This window comes from Jaculus jaculus, chromosome 2 (assembly GCF_020740685.1).
Source record: "Jaculus jaculus isolate mJacJac1 chromosome 2, mJacJac1.mat.Y.cur, whole genome shotgun sequence".
NCBI lineage: Eukaryota > Metazoa > Chordata > Mammalia > Rodentia > Dipodidae > Jaculus > Jaculus jaculus.
In genome coordinates this window covers 35,920,878-35,944,555 of record NC_059103.1, presented here as the reverse complement: position 1 = coordinate 35,944,555, position 23,678 = coordinate 35,920,878, and the positions used below count along the sequence as shown (strand labels likewise).

Here is a 23,678-nt window from a genome sequence, read left to right as displayed (position 1 = left end):
AATAGAAAAAAAGATAGTGATGCTATTAAATTTGTGACTACAGTATGCTTACATAATCTATAAAAAAATCGAATACGTGGCGGCAAAGAAACAAGACATTAGAGACACATGCACATTTGCACATCGATACTTTTTTCATCCTTTTTTGTTATGTGTGGGGGGGGGGCTAAAATAATTTTGTAGTCATTTCTGAGTTCTCCCAGCAAAGTACCTTAATAAACAATGGGCTTTTGAATTCTCATGAGTGAGCTATTTAAAACTTGGATTTGGCTAATAGCTAATCTGAAAGTTTGCCAGAAAAAAAGTAAAACATAGAAAAGCATTCATCATAAACTTGCAGAGTTCTTAATAATAGAGCAGGAGTTGAGAGGAAAGTGAGGAATCTTATCTTTGTCCAGGTTTTGAGGACTTCAAGTCTAAATTAGGTTTTACTCCAAGTGAGCAATTGAAGAAAAGCCAGTTTTTCATTTTGTGGAAGAACGAAATGTCAACTAGATAGCATTTCACAAATATTTCAATTTTATCTATAGACAGGTGTCAGATGAATGCCATGCTTATAATGTATGTCAATGGAGAGATTTCAGGGAGGATTTAAGATGACTGAGAGCAACCAAGTTTATTAAACAGAGGGATGAGCTATCACAGGACATGCAGGCCCATATTAATATACATTCTGTAGATTATTCAATGAACTGAATATTTCATTTGCTAATATTTATCCTGTGTGCTAAACTCATCTATAAAATGATTTTCAAAAAATTTTTAAAATTTCAGAAATTTGTTCTATAATGGTCTACAAGAACTACTAATACCCTGATTTGATAAGGAATATTATCTATTCCAAATATATTATGCTGGAGAGTAGATCTGCAAATTAATTTTGTTTATGTAATAAAATTCATTTCTGTTGTCTTCAATGGATTTTAAATCACTCAAAGGCTATCGGCTTTGGTTATATTTATCTATAATTGGTATTGTGTGTGCATGTACCTTGTATGCCAATTTAAATGATGGACGTTCTAAGACCAATTAATTGTCCATCATAAGGGATTTAAATTCATAACGAACCATATCTTTATCAAAGCATAAAATCATGCTTTGCTCTCTGAGTTAAGATTTGAGTTCCAAAGCTGCTTTCAAACATTATGCTTCTGTTCATCAGAATGCAACCTCATCAGCCAGTGAGGAAGGCCTAGATGTCCACCTGAGTCCTGAAGACAAAGAGGAAGGCTTATATGTTTTCCTGGAGTTGAGGAAACTCCCAGAGAAAGTCAACTGTGAAATGGGCAAATGTTTCATTCCAAGTTATGCCTCAGACATGTGTCTATCACGTTCTTTTTTCAGTCTTTGCAAAAATGATGGAGAATTTTATAATTGAAATTCCAGTTTTTTAGTCTTTGGTATTTTCAACAATCTAGAGAAGTTCAAGGAACTTAATCATTAATCACAAGTTAATTAAAATTATATATATGTATTATATATATATATACAGGTATATGTGTGTATGTGTGTGTGTATATATATATATATATATTATATATATATATAAATTCAGAGAGGATCACATAAGTAGACACATATACACATACATGTCTATCTGTGGTACATCTAATTGTTTCCTTAATTAAGAAATTTTTAACTTGATTCTCTGGCCACATAGGATTCTGAAAATGTCCACCTGCATTTCCAACAGACTTCCTAGAATTCAATTAAGAATCCCCCAGACAGTTTAAACACTGGAAGTTATAAGATTTTACCTGCATTCCCTCTGGTAAAGTTTGCATCTCTGTGTTGGCCTATGAGTAACAGAGAGGGTGTTCCCAATAGAGGATACAGATGTTCTTATCGTAGGAGTCACAAACTCACAGAAGCATAGCTTTCAGCAATGTATGGTCAATATAGCAAGTCTTATTCCCTGAGCATCTCTAATCATTATTCAGAAATATGCCTCCCCCCATGCAGAAATAAAATAGAGAGTTTAGTCTGTTGGCATAGGGATAGAGATTTAATTATTTTCTGACATAATGCATGAACTTTTTGCAACATAAAAATACAATTAAATTCAAGTCAGAAATCACAAGTCTTTACTACTAGAATTTGTCCTAAATATAATCAAATCTATCTTTGTTCTACTAGGAAATGCTCTTTGGTAAACACTTAATGAGACATTGAACTTTCCTTTGTATATCCGATGCAAGGTTGCTAACAGAAAAGCAAATGTAAAAGACATAATTTTATATGCTATTTTCTAAAAAATATCTTGGGCTGTATAAAATACAATCTGATAAACAACACAAGGAGAAGCAATGAATGGAAACAAATGTGTTTTATTTTCTGTTTTGTTGACATCATTCTCAAAAGTTCTTCACTGGATATTAAATGCTAATTAGCATATCTTTATGAGTATGTCCTGATCTCAGGACCAAACCTGTTACCAGATTAGCAATTTATGTTCCTGAAATGTTCTAATTTCTTCTTACCAGAAATTTACAATGGTGGTCCTGACTGTATCCTTCCTCAAAGCCTACATATGACATTAGTTAAACATTCTATTATTATCCACTTATCTGTCAAAAGCACCTGTTATCAGCGACCCCTTAAAACCACACTAAAAAATTATTTTGAGACATCATTAACCTTCAATGGGTAATGGACTAGGAAATCAAGATAAAGTAATCTGTAATAATTTCAAAGTTAGAATCCCAAACCCCAAACCGCCGAGGATGCCTACAGATCTAGCAGCAGAGATCTCCACAGAATGGATTGCACAGACAGCAATATGAGTACAGAGTAAATAATCACTGTCTAAAGAGTAGATCTCACATTTCATGCTCACCACAAAATTGTTAAAAAGAGATGATAGGAGATTTTGCAGGTGATGCTTGTGTCTAAGATATGGGTGTTAGTTACAGTTTCACAGATATGCACCTATCTTCAAATTCATAGAGTTGTGGATATTAAATATGTACATGTTTGATTTATTAAACATACCTCAATGTAGTGTTTTCTTTATAAATAGCCTATTAAGTCAGGCATGGTGGCACATGCCTTCAATCCCAGCACTTGGGAGGCAGAGGTATGAGGATTACTGAGAGTTCGAGGCCAGCCTGAGACTACATAGTTAATTCCAGGTCATCCTTTAAATGGGACACATACAAGAAGCAAGGTAGCTATCAATTTTGAATGCACTTAAGCAAATTAAATATGCCCAGACAAGTCATAGTTCAAAGAAATAGAGATATGAATGAATACATGATAACTGATTCTTACAAAGGTCTCCATTGGCTAATATTCCTTAAAACAGTAACTAGAGATGTAATGATATTAGCAATTTGGCTTCTATTTGCTTTCATTTGTTTAACAAAAATAGCTGACTTTTAAAACCTTAGGCATATTTTTAAATATAAAAAGTAACTTTTGCCAATTAACCAATGCTCATCTGAAGTTGTGAAGAAGTTCAGTTATGTTCACAAGACTTACATATTTATCAAACCATATGATTGTTCCATACTGATTGCCTCCCATTACATTGCCCTATACATTTAAAATTGGGTAATATCTCTTGAAAAAATTATCGAAAGGAACAGATCCCTGAACTTATTTAATAGATAATTACTTGTTAACTAGACCTATTTCATTTTACTGTTATTTTTAATTTTAATTAAACTCATGTGATGGCCATTCTGTATGTTTAGAAAGATGTGGCAAATATAATTTAGATTGCATTTATATAGTGAAACATTGCTTTGATTGTCTATTCCATGTACTTACAAAATGGAAATCACCATATATAACTCTGGCTCTGTATTCATTTTATTCCTATAGAGTGTTGACCTTGAAGCGGTAACTTGCATGCAGAACTGTGGATTTCATATGTCACTTTCTTGTTGCAAACTGTCAATGTCTAATAGTATTATTTCTTTTGCTCTCCACAGTGGAGCACCCTGACAAAATGGCTAATGATCAAGGTATGGTGCCTCAATCTGTCCATTTTCCCCCTCCTTGGATCCATCCTATCTGTTGAAAATGCCAGTCATTACTCTGTGTTCTCCTTTTCACCTGGGCCATGCACCTGATGCTGCAGACCCTGGCATAATGATCAATCTTGTTAATGAAGTTCTGCTTGGCTGAGACTCTGAGGCTGATAGGGAAGATGTAAATTTTCTTGAGAGGAAATTGTTTTGTCTCTATTCTGAAGGACCAATTAAAATGTCAAGCTTCTTTGTATGAAATAAATTTTTACTCTCTGTCTGCACTTCTGAATAATTCACATTAAGTATAATTAAGCTCAGCATAATTTCCAAGCTGCTTTTGCCCCCTTTCATGAGCTATGGATTAAAGTTCTGGGGAGCAAAATAAATGCTGTGTGATTTCTTCTGTAATGAGCTTCTTTTCATAAATAAAAGCAAAGTTGGGTCAGCTTCTTTAGGATATCATCACTGCCCAGTTTGAAACAAGGAGTGTCCCATTCCATGAATCAGACATTGGTCTGATTTGAGTATTCTTGCCTTCTAGTTTTTCACTAAAAGCTGATTTTTGAAGAAAAACAGGGACATTTTACACAAAGGAAAATGGAGTTAAATAAATATTATCCATCAAGTAAACAGTACATAAGAATTTGCATAATCTGTAGACTGATTGATAAATTAGGAGTGCATTATCTTTATTCTGAAGATGGTTAATAGAATTCTAAGGAGAAGAAGAGTTGATATGTCCATTTCTTCTGGATGTTATATTCTGTTTTATGGAGGGGAGAGTCGTGGAGTCCTTGTAACCAGCTGTAGTCACAACTGCAAGGATCTGTGCTGCTACCGTCCATAATAGTTTGCCTCCTGCTTTGGACAGCGATGTACTGAGTCAGCCGAATTGACTCACAATGTGCCTCACTGGCACCATATTGTGGGACTAAAGGAAGGAATCCTTTAGTTAGTAATTAAATATATATATTTCATTTACCTATTTATTTATTTAATGAAGAGAGAGGGATGGGAGAGAGAGAGAGAAAGAGAATGGGTGTGCCAAGGTGTCCAACCACTTGCAAACAAACTCCAGACACATATGCCAACTTTGTCTTTAGACTGGTACTATGGAATCAAACCTGGGTCCTTTGACTTTTTCCACAAGCACCTTAACCACTATGTGATCTCTCCAGCCCAAGGATCTTTTTTTTTTTTTTTTTTTTTTTTTTACTTTTTACAAATTTCAAACTTTTGGATACTGGTTCTCATTAGCAACAGATGACTGCTACAGGATTAGCATTTTCTCTTATGCTTTCATGTTCAGATTGTACTTTTGTTTTTATGGGTTCCTATGTCAAGCTTCTATTGAATAGACCATGACTAGAGCTTTAGAGGCTTACATGAGAACTAACAGGAGTGACAGACTGCAAAGAGATGTCTAACCAGAGCCAAGATATCCATTAATTTAGCTGCTCATTTTCTTCCTCTGTAAATATTCTTATAAGATCAACATCTACGAGAAAGTAAATCTTAATAATGTTAATGATGAATAATTATCACTTAGCATATATTTGCTTAAGTAAATGATGTACTAGAGCTGGCCAAATACAAACCTGGAATAATCAATTAGAAGCTGTCAGTTATAAGATAATTAAAATGACCTCACATAACTTTCTTCCCTCAAGAGAATTTGCAATGGCCACAAATAGTTCCTAAGGTTTGAGTTACATTTGGAAAAAAAGGAGACTCTAAATTATAATTTTTATAACCATGTACACATGTACATGAGTAAGGCATTAGGTCAGAAAACTACAAAGAGGGATAGAGAAGAAGTAAATGAGGTTTGCAGAAGTGATGGGAGGAGATCATACAGATGATGTGAACTGGAAAGTTGTCTGTTGGAGGTAAAAGAATATAAATGTAGAGGGATATAAGAGGGGGAGAAGAATCAACAAAAGTAGAGTGTATATGAAAATGTCATCAGGAAACATATTACTATGTACTCTACTTAATACAAATAAACAAACCTACACACATAAGAAGTGGTTCCCTTTGGTGATAGAGAGGAGAACTTCAGGGTTGTTTGTTTGTTTTTTGTTTTCCAAGGTAGGGTCTCACTCAAGCCCAGGATAACCTGGGTTTCATTGTGTAGTCTCAGGGTGGCTTTGAACTCACAGTGATGTAATTCTCCTACCTTAGCCTCCTGAGTGCTGAGATTAAAGGCAATTTTTTTTTAATCCTACAATTGTGATATCTAAATTTTTGCCATTTGAAATAATTTTAAATATATTTAATTAAAATATACCTTTATGATAAATCAAATAAGTTCATTATAGAAAACTGGAAGAAGAAAGCTAATAAATGCAATGATAATTTATTTAAAACTAAGTATTTAGAGAAAATGACAACATGTCAAAACTTTAAAAAGTAACTGGTTATAATATTACATTGTTGGCCATGTATGTAATAACATGCCCAGGTTTCTGGATAAATGTTTTCCCAAGTAATTACTTGGTTTTGTTATTTTTTCAGTTAATTACTTTTTAATATTTATTTATTTGAGAGAGAAAGAGAAAGAGAAAGAAAGAAAGAAAGAAAGAAAGAAAGAAAGAAAGAGGGAAAGAGAGAGAGAGAGTGAAAGGGAGGAAGGAGCAGATAGAGAGAAAATGGGCATGCCAGGGTTTCTAGCCACTGAAAATGAACTCCAGATACATGTGCCAACTTGTTCACCTGGCTTACATGGGTACTGGAGAATTGAACCTAGGACCATAGACTTCTCAAGCAAGCACCTTAACTGCTAAGCCATCTCTCCAGTTCTCAGTTAATTATTTTCATTAATGTTACTTTGTTTTAATGTTTAGTGATAGAGATTTATCCTATATGGAACTACTAGAGGCATGCATTTTCACAGAACTAAATATACTTAGTCTCTTGTTTTATATTATTTTAAGTTTTTATATTTTGTCAATTTTGTATAAAAGCCAAGTGAATTCATAAATTCCTCATGCTTTGACCATAACCTTTTCATTTTACATATTCAGATAAATTAAGATAAATTCAGATAAATTAAGTCAAGAACAAAAGGATTTTTCAAGAGTTATCACCACTGAAGGAGTCTATAAATGCAGACTGGATATTAAGCAAAGGTTCTTTTCCTCCATCTATCATAACTCAGATTTTTCCTCATTGTCTTGGGTCATTCTTCCATCACAGATGGCCTGCAATTGGTCAAGTTGATAAGCTGTACATTTTTCCATCCTACTTAAATCACTTGTAAAATTTTGAGTGGCTGATTACATATAACTTTAAATCCTATAAGAAATCATATAAAAATTGTTGGCCACCAAAAGCTGGTTATAAACAGCAATGGCATTTGAGCTGATAACTTAGTACTTATATACCCCAGATTAAGGTGATTAAGAGTAATGGAAATAATGGCAGAAGACTGATCAGAATGTTCCCACTTGCAGTGAAAAGCAGATGAGTTGAATGTGGTTTATCCTACACACTGATAGACTAGTGTGCCCTCTGCCTTCCATGGAGAGATAATATCAATCATATATTTGTGGATCTGAGTTAGTGCTGAGAAATAATTCTTCTGTGAAAACATGTGGCACCTTGAGTCCATGTTAACCTAGTAAGATGAATCATAAATAGAGGCAGAAGGTTGAATTTGACTTATAATTCATTGAGAAAGGTTGTGATTGTTCTAAAAGTTACCTTTGTACATTCTTGTCACAGCATCATGATCTTGGAACTTAAGATCTCCTATGAGCAAAGTAAATAAGAAAACAAACCAATGTGGTAGTTTGAATGTAAAATGTGTCACATAGACTCCTGTTTAAATATTTAGCCCCCAATTGGTGGCACTATTGGGGAAGGTTGTGGAACTTTTAGGAGATGGAGTTGTAACAGTCCAAAAATCACTGAAAACCCCAGACTCAAATAGTATGTAAAAGCAAAGAGAAATTATTCTGAAGAATCAGTCAACATGTGGGGTCAACCCTTCATACAAAATGGTGACTTCGAAGGGAGCATGCAGGCCCCTTTTAAGCACAACTAGGGGAATTTCAGGCCGGGTTAGGTAATCTTTTAAAATGATTGGCTAGGCAAGCAGCAGTTACAGTTGTACATCTTTGATTGGTTGCGGCGAAAGGTACCAAAAGGTTGTGAAAGGCATGAAAGGGACATGTCTGGGCATGTTTGGACATGTCTCCAGGAACTGACTCAGCCTCTGGGCAGCTATCTTCTCAGGCCACATGTCAGGGTCACTGTTGATTAACAGCCTGCCCTTTCCCAGAAGTCCTGCCTGCCTCTCTGGGAAACTGAAACGAGGCCTAGTGAGGGTGGCGCCTTACTGAAGCCTGTCATGGCGTCAGTTTGGTCCCTTCATTCCCCTCTTGAGTACAGCCCCATATTAAATCCTTAAGATGTATCTAAAGGTTGGTATTGTTGCCATAGGACCATTAATTGTACTGTGGCTAAGCGATCCTTTCCAAATTTGACCAAGACATTAATAATGTAGGGCCCACAAGTGAGGGCAGCAACAAGAGGATAAGGGCACCTGTCAGGAAAGAAATCAGGGTTATTACCCAAGGGGACCAATTGATCATAGATTCATACCAGTTTTGATTTTGTTGTCTAATTTTAGCCCTCTTTTCTAGCCTCTTGCAGACCATGGCTAGGCTGTCTCTGACAACCCCTGAGTTATTGATATAAAAATAGCATTGTTCTCCTAGGGCCTACAAAAACCCTCCTTGCTGTAGAAAAAGCAGGTCTAATCTCTTTCTATTTTGCAGTGCTACTTCAGCTAGTGAGTCCAGTGACCACTCTAGGAGATGGACAGACTTCTCTAATTGAGCAAGATCTGAGTCTATAAGGTTATTTAGAGCCTGAAAAGTCTGATCTGACCTAATTAAGGCTGTGGTACCAGTGAAAATTCCTGCCATTATGACATCCCCAGCCAACACTGTAAGAAGGATTGCTGAAGTCCCAAAATCTTGCTTTTTCTGTGATCGTTTGAGACTATCTGTATATAGGAACTGAAGGGAAGGTAATAAACCTGAGGGAACAGTGTTACTAGAACGCACATGCTGGAATTCTGAAGTAACAGTGGGTGGATGCAAAGGGTTAAGCCGGTGGTGCATGCAAACCAGGTTCTGTTAGGGGGCACAAGGTAGGACATACCAGCATTTGTGGTGACAGTATTGTTACAGAGATGCTTAAGGTGAGGGAAGCTATCTAGTTTTCCCCCTGTTCCCATCACACATAGCCCTTTTCCAGTTACAGCTTGAAGGGTAAGGACCGGGGACCTTCCCCAAGAGCATCTCAGGGGCTTTCTGAAGGCACTGACAGATTTCCTGTGGTAGCCCAGCCAGTATAGTATGGGGGCCTGGGCTCTAAGCAGAGCCAGCAGTCCTCTCTGGTGAAGTTAGTGGTAGAATTGAGGAAATTAAAGGTGAAATTGACTAACCTAAATAAAATGGATAAATCAGGGACCATGGGGGCAGGGGAAGCATCATTAACCAGGGGCTGACTGGTCTGTGGGGGAGAAGATGCTTGAAACTAAGATTGGTGTCACATGCTTTAAAATGAGCAAAACCAGAGCTGCTGGTCCTATAGTTATGGGGGAAGGCCCTGGCAGGACAGCCTGTTCCTTGCTCTGAAAGAGGAGTCCCCTATCCAATCATGACACATATAACCCTAGGCCCCAAATTTTTCTGGCTTCTCATCCCCTCCTAGTTTTTCCATTTTTTGTCAATGAGATGGAGAAATTCCATTTTTTTGCATTTATGAGGTGGTAGGCATGGCATTGGGCTATGACTTCCATTCCCTTTTGCCTCAAGTCAAAAACTTTAAAGTAAGTGGGCCTAAGTAAGTCCTCCATCTTCTGTGGACCTAGATGAGTACTCTGGTGTATTTGTCTAATGAGTTGGCTAGCAAAGTCTGACGGGAGGATAATCTTTCTGTCGAGGGTCATGTACCATCCTTGTTCCTTATAGGCTGCCAAACAGGTATTAATCCTCCTTGTTCAGTTTCAGTATAGTTTGGTGTCTCTGGCAAGGTTGGCACCACCATTGGAGGCAGTTTTGCAACCAAGGTAGTAGTGACCTGGAGGGCTGCCTCTCATGCCCCCTTGTCAGCCCTGTTGTTTCCCTTAGAGGTAGCCTCACCTCCTTTTTGTGTCTGTGACAATGCATGCTTGATACCACCCTAGGCAACCATATAGCTTTCAGGAGATCCAAAATCTCCTGTTTATTTTTAATGGTTTTTCCTTCTGCTGTTAATAGTCCCTTCTCTTTATAAATGGGCCACAAGAACATGTACCATGGCAAAGGAATAATGGCTATCAGTATAGATATTAAGTCTTTTCCCTTGGCCTAGTTATAAGTCCTTGGTTAGGGCTATCAATTCAGCTGTCTGGGCAGATGTACCTGGAGGGAGGGCTTCTGACCATATAGTTGTCTCTTCAGTTGTCACTGCAGCTCCTGCGTACCAGACACCATCTTTAAGGAAGCTGCTACCATCTGTATACCAGGTCAGCTCTGCCCCTTTAAGGGGAACATCCATGAAATCTGGTCAGGTTCTTTGAAAACTGCTCAAGATCTCCAAGCAGTCGTGTATAGTACTGTTCAGGTCTGGTTCAGGTAACAGTGTTTCAGGATTATGGGCCTGATAAGGCAAAGTGGACCTGTGGGGAAATGAGAAGAAGAGCTTTGTAATGAGTGAGTCTGGCATTAGTCAGCCACCTGTCAGGGGGCTGCTTTAGTACTCCTTCAATATGTGAAGAGTAGTCACTCTCAAGGTTTTGCCCAAAGTCAGTTTATCTGAGTCTTTAACAAATAAGGTAGTAGCTGCTATTATTTAGAGGCACAGGGGCCATTCCATTGAAAATGGGTCTAATTTCTTTGGTAGGTAAACAACCAGCCTCTTCCAAGGGCCAAAAGTTTGAGTCAATACTCCTTGAGCTCACCTTTATTTTCATCGATGTAAAGATGGAAAAGTTTGTGGATATCTGGCAAAGCCAATGCTGGGTTTTGGGGTGGGGGATATTGAGGATTGTCTCTTTGCAGGTTTGAGACAACAGGCATGGGCCCTCCTTGAGTATATACCCAAGATAAGTTACTTCCCTCTGGCAGAGCTGCGTCTTCTTGGTTGAAACTCGGTATCCCATGCACTCCAGTTCTCTCAGCAAGGCCTCTGTGGCTGTGCAGCAGGCTCCTTCATCTGAGGCTGCTATAAAGAGGTCATCTACATACTGAAAGAGGGTTATTTGGGGAAGAGATTGACAGTACTCACCCAAATCCTCATGGAGTACTTCACTTAAAATGGTGGATGAGTTCTTGAATCCTTGTGGCAATCTAGTCCATGTTAATTGCCCATTGAATCCATGTTCTGGATCATTCCACTCAAAGGCAAACAGAGGCTGGCTGGCCAGGGCAACCAGCAGGTTGAAAAATGCATCCTTAATGTCCAGCACCATGTACACATTTCATTCAGGTGGCAAGGTGCTTAGCAGAGTGTATGGGTTCAGCACTGTGGGGTGGATGTCTTCCACCCATTTATTAATTACCCTCAAATCATGCATGGGTCAGTAGTTAGTGGAGTGGGGTTTATTTACTGGCATTAAGGGGGTATTCCAGGAAGAATGACAAGGGACTAATATTCCTTGTTCCTAAAAGCAGTTTATGTGAGGTGTTATAACTGGTTTAGTCTTTTGGAGCATATGGTATTGATGGACTCAGATTGGGCCAGCATTAGCCTTCAGTTGGACCATGATTGGGGCCCAATGCTTGGCCAGCCTAATCTGATTTCTTTCTGTCCATACACCTAGAGTCCTTTCCCATAATTCCCTCAGATATGGGCTTTCAAGGGTAGCTTGAGAGGGTGAGTTCTAGAGTTTATATTCTTCTTCCAGGGACACAGTCATCATATGTACAGGACCATTCTGATTGAGAACCTGTACTCCTTTGGAGCTGAAATGGATCTGTGCCCTCATTTTAGCCAAGAGGTCTCATCCCAGGAGTGGATATGGGTACCCAAGGATGACCATGAATGAATGCATTACCCATCCTATTCCTATGTCCACTTCTCTTTGAGTAGTCCATGAATATTGACTTGTCCCAGTGGCTTCTTGTACTCATGTCCTTTTGGTGGCAGTGTTCCTACTGGTTGTTTCAGGATAGAATACTGAGCCCCAGTATCGACGAGGAACTCCACAGGTGTCCCATCCACCTTCAAGGTTAACCAAGGCTCATAAAGGGGATGTGAGCCCTGACATCCTCAGTCACTAAGTTCTCCTATTTCTAGGATTTAAGGATTTTTGTCCATTTTTCCTTTTGGACATCCATTTCTCCAATGTCCCTCTCTTTGCAATAAGCATATTGGCCCTTTTGGAGACAAGGTTGGTATTGTCCTTCCCCTCTCCATTGTGGGGCTGGTTTTTTCCTATCTCTCCCATAGCTATGGCTTTTTTTTTTTTTTTTTTTGAGGTAGGGTTTCACTCTAGCTCAGGCTGATCTGAAAGTCACTATGGAGTCTCAGGGTGGCCTTGAACTCACAGCAATCTTCCTACCTCTGCCTCCCACATGCTGGGATTAAAGGCATGCACCACCACACCTGGCTAATTGCTATGGCTTTTAATTCCTGTGGGTCAGATTTTCTCATGGCAGGCAGTAGTATTTTTGCTAATCTTCTAGTTTGTTTATCTTCTGGAATCTCTTTATTATAAACTTTTTCTGCTGTTGCTACAAATTCTGACATCTGCATACCCGAAAAACCATCCAGTCATTGGAGTTTCCTCAGCCAAGGAGGGGGGATTTCCACTAGATATTACCAGGCTGCGATCTATCAGACCTGGTCAGGATGCTCAGGATTCCCATACACAATATCTTTCTTTTAAAATTTATTTTTATTTAATTTTTTAATTTTTATTAACATTTTCCATGATTATAAAATATATCCCATGGTAATTCCCTCCCTCCCCACCCCCACACTTTCCCATTTGAAATTCCATTCTCCATCACATTACCTCCCCATTACAATCATTGTAATTACATACATACAATATCAACCTATTAAGTATCCTCCTCCCTTCCTTTCTCTACCCTTTATGTCTCCTTTTTACCTTACTGGCCTCTACTATTAAGTATTTTCATTCTCACGCAGAAGCCCAATCATCTGTAGCTAGGATCCACATATGAGAGAGAACATGTGGTGCTTGGCTTTCCGGGCCTGGGTTACTTCACTAATAATACTTTCCAGGTCCATCCATTTTTCTTCAAATTTCATAACTTCATTTTTCTTTACCACTGAGTAGAACTCCATTGTATAAATGTGCCACATCTTCATTATCCACTTATCTGTTGAGGGACATCTAGGCTGGTTCCATTTCCCTATACACAATATCTTTAACTTTGTATATGGTGGGGAGGTGCCTCCCTCTGGCCACGCCACACTGCAAAAGATGGTTGGTTTTTCTGACCATACTGTTAAACCCAGATTGTCCACCATCTGTTGGAAATCCTTGAAGTGTGACATGACTAGGTCCAGTCAGGTGGAACTTGCTGTCTGTCCCATGGTGTCTTACAAGAAAGAGAAAAAGGATGAACAAGACACAAACACACAGACACAGAAACAAATTTCCCAGGAAGTTAAAAAGAAACTAAAATGATTCTGATGGTGGCCTATCCCATGAACAGACTCCACCAGATGGGTGAGACCTGTCAGTATTTATCAAAACCAGAGTCAGACTGGAGCTCTCAGGCTCCATCAGAGGAGTTCCAGAGCATCCTCAGAACCCGCTTGCCCAGAGGCATTAATTGGCATATCCGCCCAATCTTCGTGTGCATCCAGATTATTTCCGACACGATAACCAGATTTACCTGAAAAACAAGGAACAGAGCAGAACAAAGACACAGTACAGAGGGGTGCCCCAACTCACTGGTCAGTGAAGAACCAATTATTCCCCTAAAAATGCTCTACTATTGAGGTGGTGTGTGGGGGGGGGGTGGCTAGTGATCCCGGATGAGCCCCCAAATATAAGGGTCCAAAAATTGCTGAAGCAAGACCCCGGACTCAAATAGTATGTAAAAGCAAAGAGCGTTTATTCTGCAGAATCAACCAGCATGCAGGGTCAGCCATTCATACAAAATGGTGACCCTGACAGCCTCATGTAGGCCCCTTTTAAGTGCAAATAGGGGAAATTCAGGCTGGGTTAGGTAATCTTTTAAAATGATTAACTAGGGAAGCAGCAGTTACAGTTGTACATCTTTGATTCATTGGGGCAAAAGGCATGAAAGGGTTGCAAGTCATGAAAGGGACATGTCTGGGCATGTTTGGACATGTCTCCAGGAACTGGCTCAGCCCCTGGGCAGCTATCTTCTCCAGCCACATGTCAGGGTCACTGTTGATTAACAGCCTGCCCTTTCCCAGAAGTCTTGCCTGCCTCTCCGGGAAACTGAAACTAGGCCTAGTTAGGGTGGCACCTTACTGAAGCCTGTCATGGGGTCAGTTGGTCCCTTCAGAGCCTTTCTTGGAAAGTATACAGGCCTTCAGGAGTTCTAGCCCATCCCATTTTCTCCGTCTTTGAACTTCTTCTGTTTCCATGTAGGACATGTATACAAATACAGTCATGCTTTGGGCTACAAAATCAATATATGAATAGGGAGAGGCACAAGCCTTCAGCATCTACATTCACATGGAAAGCTTTTAACCCCATTACTTAGCTTTCTAGGTTTTAGGATATAAAGCATAAAATAGATGTGTTGCCCCAACTCATACAAGCAGAGAAAAATTAGAACCCAAAATGCTTCTCTTTGGTTCCATAACATACAATATTTTGCTACAATACATATGTACAAACAGAATGTTTTCTAAAAGCAGGTAAAATCTTTCAGAGCTTTCACAGAAGCATTCTAAAAAATCTCTTAGTTTTAGGATTGCAATAAAGGTTAGCTTTAACTATAAAATATGTCCATTTTCAAACGTGTATTAGTCATTTTCCTCCTTGCAATGACAAAATACCTGACAAAAGCAAATTCAAGAAGAAAGATTTTTTGTGGTTGTTCTTTTGTCTTCAAAGGTACCTACTGTCCATCATGGTGTGGACAGTATGGCTAAAGCTTGAAGCAGCTCTCTGTGTGGCACTTAGTCAAGAGGAAGAGAGTGGCTGTTGGGCATGTTAATGCAGGCCTTTAATCTCAGCACTTGGGAGGCATAGGTGGGAGGATCACCATAAGTCAAGTCCACTCTGAGATTAATAGTTAATTTCAGGTCTGTTTACCTCAAAAATCCAAAAAAAGAATAAAAGAAGAAGAAAAAGAAATGAGTCACTCTCTCATTCTGTCTGAGGCTCCATCCTGTCCACATTGAGGTTGGTATTCTCACTTCAGTTAACCCAGTCTAGAAATTTTCTCAGAAATATGCCTTCACATTTGCCTTCTACATGATTGGAGAATCAAGTTCACAATCATCACATAAAACAGATGATCAAACTTTTTATTAAGTTGTGTTTTAAGAGGTTGCTTTAGACTCTTGTCACTGCGTAACCCTGAGATAGTATCCCCTATGTTGATGTATCTAGGTGTGACACCTTGAATATTTTCATGATGACCTATTGTAGTAATAGAATACACATAATAGCCTTCCTGAGAGAGGAAAGGAATCTATGGCAATGGCCTGTGCATTAGCAAGACAAAAATCAGAAGAATACTTTTGGTCTGGAGACATGGCTTAGTGGTTAAGCTGTTTGCCTGCAAAGCCAAAGGATCCTCTCTCTTTCTCTCAAATAAATAAATAAATAAATAAATAAATAAATAAATAAATTTTTTAAAGGAGCATTGTCATTTCCAGCACATTCATGTGTCTTGAATCTTTGTAGCCTGGTGGAGGGTAGCCTGAAAACTGGGCTTCAAATAAGAAACTTATAGTCATAAGCCTGTCTACAAAACCAGATAAGGAAACTTTGTGACCACATCTGTCTTCCTCAGAGGGGAGAGAGAAGCAGTCCCCTCTCCATCTGGCAGTGGCTGATAATGCCCTGACTTTGTCAATTGGCAGTTATTCTCTGTGTGTGCTGGTGGTGTGGAATGGAATCATATCCTTAAATTCCAACACAGTTCCACCACTGTGACCTGCTGTGTGACTGTGAGCATGGGGATTAAACACTCTTAGTATTCTTACCTGCAAAACAGTGAATTTAGGGGAAATGTTGTTTTGGTTTCATTAGAGATTTAAGATCCCCAGGTTTAGGTATTAGTGTGAGAATGAAAAAACAAAAAACATGCATACTATTTTTGCCTAATGTAGCTACTCATACATTATGCACTAACTTCTGTCAAAAGTTCTGTACAGGTTTCATTCTTTCATTAGGACAGCCTTGGAGGTGGAGTCAATGAGATTCAGATAGACAAAAACTTGCCCAGGTATCCCTAGTCTGTAAGTTTTAGGCCCAGATACTTAGGAATCGTTGTTTTACCTTACTATATAGTTTCTGGAAATGCAGTGATTTCTTTAATCTGGCTTTGTTATCATGCACATTAAATCTAACAATATAACCTTGCCCTTAGTAGGAATATTTGAGTAGTTTGCAACTGCACACCTGCTATTTTGTACCTCAGCAGTTTTACTCATGAATAAACAGGATGTTCATTGTTTTCAATTTCAGAAAAAAATGCAGTTTTCAAGGCAACCTAGCCAAGATAAGAATTCAGTGGAAGTAATATAGTTTTCATAGAGTTTGGATTACCATAGCTAAACTGCTTTTTAAAAAATTGAAACCTTTAACACCTTCTGACGGGAGCTATTTAATTGAAAATTAAAGCCTCTTTCTACCCTAATATTGTGTATAGTTTCATCTTAGTTATTATTCAACTGCCTATTATACCCAATTGAAAAAGCTTTCCTCATCTGTGTTTTTCTCAGGTCCATAATATGGCAATTCTGGAAATTATGGCTGGTGAAAGAGGAGAGGCGGAAAATGAATAATGTGCTTTTAATAGAGTGTTAAGTGCTTATCTGGTTCTCAGTGAGCAGTCAAGTATCTGCCTAAGCCAGCCTCTTAGGAGGTTTTATGTTTTAATGGTGACTTTGAAAGTGTGGCACATAGTCAGCACTCACAGGAATTGATTTGATTCCCATACAATTTTAACCTTCTCCAAGTGCAAGGTAGACATTTTTGTTTATAGGCTCTGAAATTCATGCACAAATTTTTATTGCAAGACTCACTATTGCTAAGTGGCATTACTCTGTGACAGCCATTAGAAAGCTCAAGATCTTTCTAGCAGCATTTCCTACCTACTTTCATCAGCTCAGGACTCTGTCTCAGTTTCTCTCACACACATGAGTCCCTTGTAGATGCAAAATGAACTTAGTTCTTTGGCCTTAAGAATCATTTTTCTCTTCCCCAAAGGTATATTTTCTAGCCTAGTAGCTAGTGTATCCCTCCATTACCTCAGTTAAAGTATAGCAGGTGCTTTTCTGTAACTAGCTTTATCCTTTCAGCCTTTATAATTGTTTCTCTTTCACAAATGCATTCCCAATTCCTTTTGTCTTCCAAGAGCCTTTCTTTTCTTTTATTCTTTCCTCTATGTACAACATCCAACTTATTATTTACTAGGTTATCATTCCTGATAGTTTGATGTTTATATTCCTAATTTAATGGCCAGATTTAAATTCATCAACAGAAGAATGGTTACAACTCACTGTCATATCTGCCTCTCTTCACAGTGGCTAATCTAGAGCCTTTCATATCATGCTTACAGTAAAAATGTTTGCTACTTTAAGTGATGATATATGTATTTAGGAAGATAGAGTAATCTGTAAACACAGGCTTTAGTATCTAATGAAAAGTGTATGTTAGAGGAGCCATTTTGTACACACATGGCTGTGAGTATAGTATGTACTGGTGATCATGGGAAGGGGATGAAAAAGTATGTTTCAACTCTGAAAAATAAATAATCTCCTAGTAAAAGAAGAGATCAAATTAAAAAAAAAATGAGTTCTCTGTGATTCAAAACATGGTCCTTGTGCTGGAGACATGGTTCAATGGTTAAGTGCTTGCCTGTGAAGCCTAGGGACCCCAGTTCGAGGCTTGATTCCCCAGGACCCCCATTAGCCAGATACATAAGGGGGAACACGCATCTGAAGTTTGTTTGCAGTGACTGGAGGCCCTGGTGTGCCCATTCTCTCTCTATGTCTGTTGCTCTCAAATAAATAAATAAATAAAAATAGACAACAAAATATGGTCCTCGCCTTTGTGGATGACCCTAACCCCTTGCACTCTTGTTTTGACCTCCTTGATCTGTGTTAACAGAAAAGTTTTAAACTTGAATTTCACCTTGTGCTGTACTTTTTTTTGTTGTTGTTTTGTTTTGTTTTGTTTTTTGAGGTAGGGTCTCACTCTAGCCCAGGCTGACCTGGAGTTCACTATGTAGTCTCAGGGTGGCCTTGAACTCACAGTGATCCTCCTACCTCTGCCTCCCAAGTGCTGGGATTAAAGGTGTGTGCCACCACACCCGGCTTGTGCTGTACTTTTGTATACAGAGACTACTGGGATCCAATGAATACTTGAAGCTATAGACAGCACAGAAAGACTCCACCCACTTTTAACAAATTAATAGTGATGTACCTAGCATGGGGTAGTAATAAGAAAGCATTAGAAAACTGAAAGTAAAAGCAGTTGTGTCCATTTCCAAGCAGACTGTAGCACAGAGGAGGAAATTTCATTCCCAGCCCCATTTGGAAACTACAAAATGACATATCAGGTGGCCCCACTTAACAGCTGAATGTTTCAGAACATATATACGTATACATATACATATATATGTGTGTGTGTGTGTGTGTGTGTGTATACATACATACATACATACATACACATGGAGAGAGAGAGAGAGATTCTTTTCAGCACATAGAAACTCACTATACTGGCCACTGTGTTCTCTCCTGGACACTGTGTGTGTTCCCTCCTGACCACCGCATTCATTTCTGGCCACTGATAACTACCCTTCCCTGTTCTGCAATTTGACTGTGTGTGGCAAGAGGCAAAAATGGTGATCTGGAGAAACAAGCTGCCTGGCAGTTACCTTGCCATGAGGATTTGTTTTGCTGTGGTTGTATTGTTTTACACGTTTTCACTTATCCATGTTTCTTCCTATTACTGATTTGAGATGTAGTCCCTCAGAGTAGCCAGGCTGGTCTTGGACTCATAACCCTTCCTGCCATAGCCTCCTATGTTCTAGGAATACAAGGAGGTGCCACCGTACCAGACTCTGTTAGGCATTTTGTGAAGTGATACCTTCACTTTTCCTAGTGTTCTGCATAGAGCTAAAGATAAACCTGTTTCCTTTCCTATCCAAAGCCCATGTTGCTCTATGTGTCCTTTGGAGAATAGAGCTAACCTTTCCAACCTCAGAAGGCTAAATATTATGCTTATACACCATGAATTGCTCTTAGAAATATCCTAATTTCTCTCCCCTCCCCCATTCCTTCTTGTTAAGACATGGATGATAAAATCACCAGTGTCAGAGCTAGACAGACTCAACCACTGAAGCATGAAATCCTGGAATCATTTGTCTTTCTGAGATGCAATTCACTCATCTGTAAAATGGGGCTAATAACTGGTTCATGACCAATATTTAATATTACTCTCATCTGTTTATTATAGCTGTATATTTAAATGCTTTTATTCTTCATTCTTAACTAGAATAATCTATCAAAATGAATATATTATGCCTAAAATACCTTAAGTAGATTTCCTATAAGATAAGGTCTGAACTCTTTGCTAGATCATTTCTTTATCTGACTTTCTAAACTTAGCTATGTGACCCTTCTCTGCCTGACAATTCCCCATTCATCTTTAATTCTCACCTTAAGTACTGTGTCTTCTAAAAGGCCTCTCATCATTTTTCCTAGTCCTAAGTAGCCAGCCATTTATGATACCTCTTAAAATGTTTGTATTTTTTTCAATTTTCAGAGATCATCATAAGTTTATAAACACTTATTTTTCTCTTTGCACTAATTTATGTACCTCCACTATATTCATTTCAGTCCCTAATGTCCCAGTTTGTGGAAGACCCCATCCTTCAGGAAAGTACTCATTGTTAGAGAAACAGAATAATGCTTTAGAACTTAGTAAAGACATAGCTGCATCTAGGAGTGATTCGGGAGACTTATGCTGGCCCTTATGTTAGACAAGCTGAAGGTAAGAAGGCGTGTAAGGAAATCTCTGTGGTAGTAACAACTTCAAACACCACCAACTGCTACTCTATAAACAATTATCTTTGTATTTCATTCTTCTAATGATGGAATTGGAAATAAGAGTTAATTTTAAAATCATCTATCTAATAATTATAGGATATAATTAGCTTAGTGGACTTCAGAAATTGGGAAGGTTATGAAATTAATTATCGGGGCAGTTGACAAGTTTTCATGAGTAACCAAGTAAAGAGAAAGGATCTAGTACTTTAGAATCATAAATCAAAACTCAGGGAGAGAGAGAGAGAGACAGAGAGGGACCTCTAGCCACCGCAAGCCAACTCCAAACACATGCGCCACCTTGTGCATCAGGCTTTGCGTTGGTACTGGGCAATCAAATCTAGGTCCTTTGTCTTTGCAGGCAAATGCTAACCACTAAGCCATCACTCTAGCCCCTTCCTTGATATCTTTAAAGAGGAGTTTAACTATTTTCCTGTAATCAAAAGATGTTATTCATTCATCCATTTTATTTGGTTTATTTTTCAGTTTTTATTCACTTTTGTGTCATGACAAAAATTTCAAAATAAGAAATGGCAGAACTTGTAGGATTTACCAGTATGCTTCCACAATATGTTTATTGATATTTATTTGATTTATATCATAGCATGTAAGTTTTATGTTTATATTATTTAAACATATTTGGATAATTATGTACAATGTCTGTGTTAAAGCTTTTCACTGACTGAGATGCTTAGTCACCACATTCAGGAATCATTTGAGCCTGACACAATACTGCTTTTATTTTGATGCTGGGGGGGGCGGGGAGAGCGGGCACAGTGTTTGTGAGCTTTGTTTCCTTCCTTAGAAGATTTCTCAGGTAGTAATTCTTCACATGCCAGTTGCCAAACTCTGCCTCTACCCTAGGCTGTCCTCACCCAGAATCAAGTTGAGATGTCCACCAAGAGTAATAATTTAGGATTATGGAATCATTTATTTAAATTGTTCATTTTTGGGATGTCTAGATTGTCCTTTTTGTCAAGAAAGACATAACACCTCAAAATATTTCACCTAATTTCATTCTTAAAGTATATTGATTTCCACAATTATATGGTCCCAGTCTCCATGATATTCATGCATGAAATTCTAATCTCAGTTTTTAGTTTGATGCTTGAAAAGTCTTAAAAATCAGTTTTTTAAAACAAGTACACTCAGTTCATATTTAATGGTATACAGACAAAAGATACAATTGCAAAATCATCTATTTTTTATTGGTAATGAAAAGGGGCCAGGGCTTTTTTTTCCCCCTTACAATGAGTAATCAGGGTAGTATACCAAATTCATGTCTATTTTATAAAGTATTATTCATAGAATACCTGAAAATATAACCAAAAGTTTTAAATAATAGAAAATGATAGTAATAGTTGAACCAAAACTTAGTGTATGATAGGATGTCCTTCCCTATAAAGCATGGTATTTTCTTTTTCTCAATGCACTTCGTTATACACTGAACTGTAGGAAATGGTGAGGCTTCCCTTTATTAACATTCATGAGAAAGAGTCTAGAGGCTGGTTATTATTCTGCTTGCTGGTTGTTGATGCCCCGATACCTTTCTCAAAGTCAGCAGTACTCTCATCTACTTGATAAATTGATCTTGCATGCACATTTGCTAGCCTCTGATGAATGGTATGTTGTTTTAAATATATCTCAATATGATCTGTGTGCTGGATAGTAAAAATGTATTCAGGTGGCATTAATGGGTATTCTTTATCCACTGCTGTGCAAGACACAAAATCAATACAATTATCATAAATACCACTAGTACTATTCTCAGAAAACCAATTCTCAGACCAAAAAGACACCTCCCTCCTCTGCACCCTTGGAAGATGCACCACTGACCAGCTGTTGGATGACCAATCTGTTCATTTGATTTGGATCTTAAGCCAGATAAGTATTTCTGTGGTGACTGATAATGTGGCTGTCATTCTGGAGGACCCTCTGTGATCCCCATTTAGAGAAGACATATTCAAGAAAATATTACCACCACTACAACTAGTGTCTTCAGTGTCCTCTGTTGATTAACTTTCCACTCTCTTCTTGGAACTTCTAAGCATCCGGAGAGAAAACCAGAAACTATCACATAAATCCCAACAGATTTCTTTTTGGCCAGTTGCAGAAAATTGTTTATCATGGGAACTACTCTCCATCTGTGTCGCAAGTGAGGATTTAAACTAAAAACTGGTTATCATCTCATGTTACATATCCTAATACAACATCAAAACAGTATTTACTTGACATCTGAGAACATACTTAAAATATGTATACATCCTTGTAACATCAGGAGGCAGATAACCGACAAGAGTCACTTATGTGACATTTAGACTATCATCTGTGCCACGGGAGTCGTCCCCAATGATAGAATGATGATCCTACTTACTAAAGGAGGTTGTATTACTTTCATGAAGTTCTTCTTAGAGAATCATTTGTCTACTTACAAATCATTAAGATTTTAAGATATAGTATATTGTTCAAAAAAGTAACTCAAAGATTGTGAAATTAATTTATGTACTAAACTAATACAGTGCCACCAAAATAAAATATTAATTTAAAGGTACTTCTTTTAATAATACTAATAAAATACAACAACAACAAATTCAGCCAAACCTAGCAGTGATTACAGAATAGTAATAGATGGATTAGGTTGGGTTTAAATTATTAAATAAGAATAATTAAGAACTATCAGTCTCTGGCTACTATTAACTACAAATAGACCCATTTAAATGCCTGTACAATAAACCCACACTAGCTGTCATCACAGGTCACAAAGATCCCATATGTCTTTATTTTTATTTGTTTATTTGCAATGAAGGAGATAGAGTGGACATGCCAGAGCCTTCTGCCACTACAAATGAAATCCAGACACATGTGCCACTTTGTGCATCTGGCTTTAAACAGGTACTGGGGAATCAGAACCAGGCCTAACAGGTTTTGCAAACAAATGCCTTTAATTGCTGAGCCACCTCTCCTGCCCTTGTATGTCTTCACATGTCTGCTTTCCTGTGGATCTAGGACTATGTCTTTCATCTAGCAAGCATTTAATAAATATTGAAAGAATTATCATCATCAATATTCCTTAAATAATATAAACACCTGTGAGATTAGGTAAAATTTCATGTATTTGCTGGCTTTCATTCCAATCATCACCCAAATTCTAATCACTCCTCTAATTCTGTAAATCAGTGCTCTTTAAATTCACCAAATTAACTAAACACATTCCATTGTACAGCAACAAGCCCTTATAGCATGTATTGGCCTGCCAAACAAAGGCATAGTATCCTTTCTTCTTTAATCTCTAGTATCTCTCTAGTATCTCACTGGAGGAATATTTGTTGCCTTGTTATTATTTCTACGTTCTTATATATTTCCTGCAAGTAAAGTTGTCTTAGCATTTTAAAAGAATCTTTCAGAGAATGGAAATCTAGCACAGAATTCCATATTCCATAATTTTAGGTCAAGACACATCAATGC

General features: G+C 38.0%; 1 protein-coding gene across 3 annotated transcripts in view; it reads left to right on the top strand.

The window, feature by feature from the left end:
* Nucleotides 1-23,678, top strand: part of Dcc (DCC netrin 1 receptor) — a 1,292,030-nt gene that overhangs the window by 1,193,723 nt on the left and 74,629 nt on the right. For all 3 annotated transcript variants that reach the window (XM_045143229.1, XM_004667488.2, XM_045143230.1), the window contains exon 21: nt 3,936-3,968. In XM_045143229.1, the coding sequence (XP_044999164.1) occupies nt 3,936-3,968 (33 nt within the window). The remainder of the gene's footprint in view (nt 1-3,935; nt 3,969-23,678) is intronic.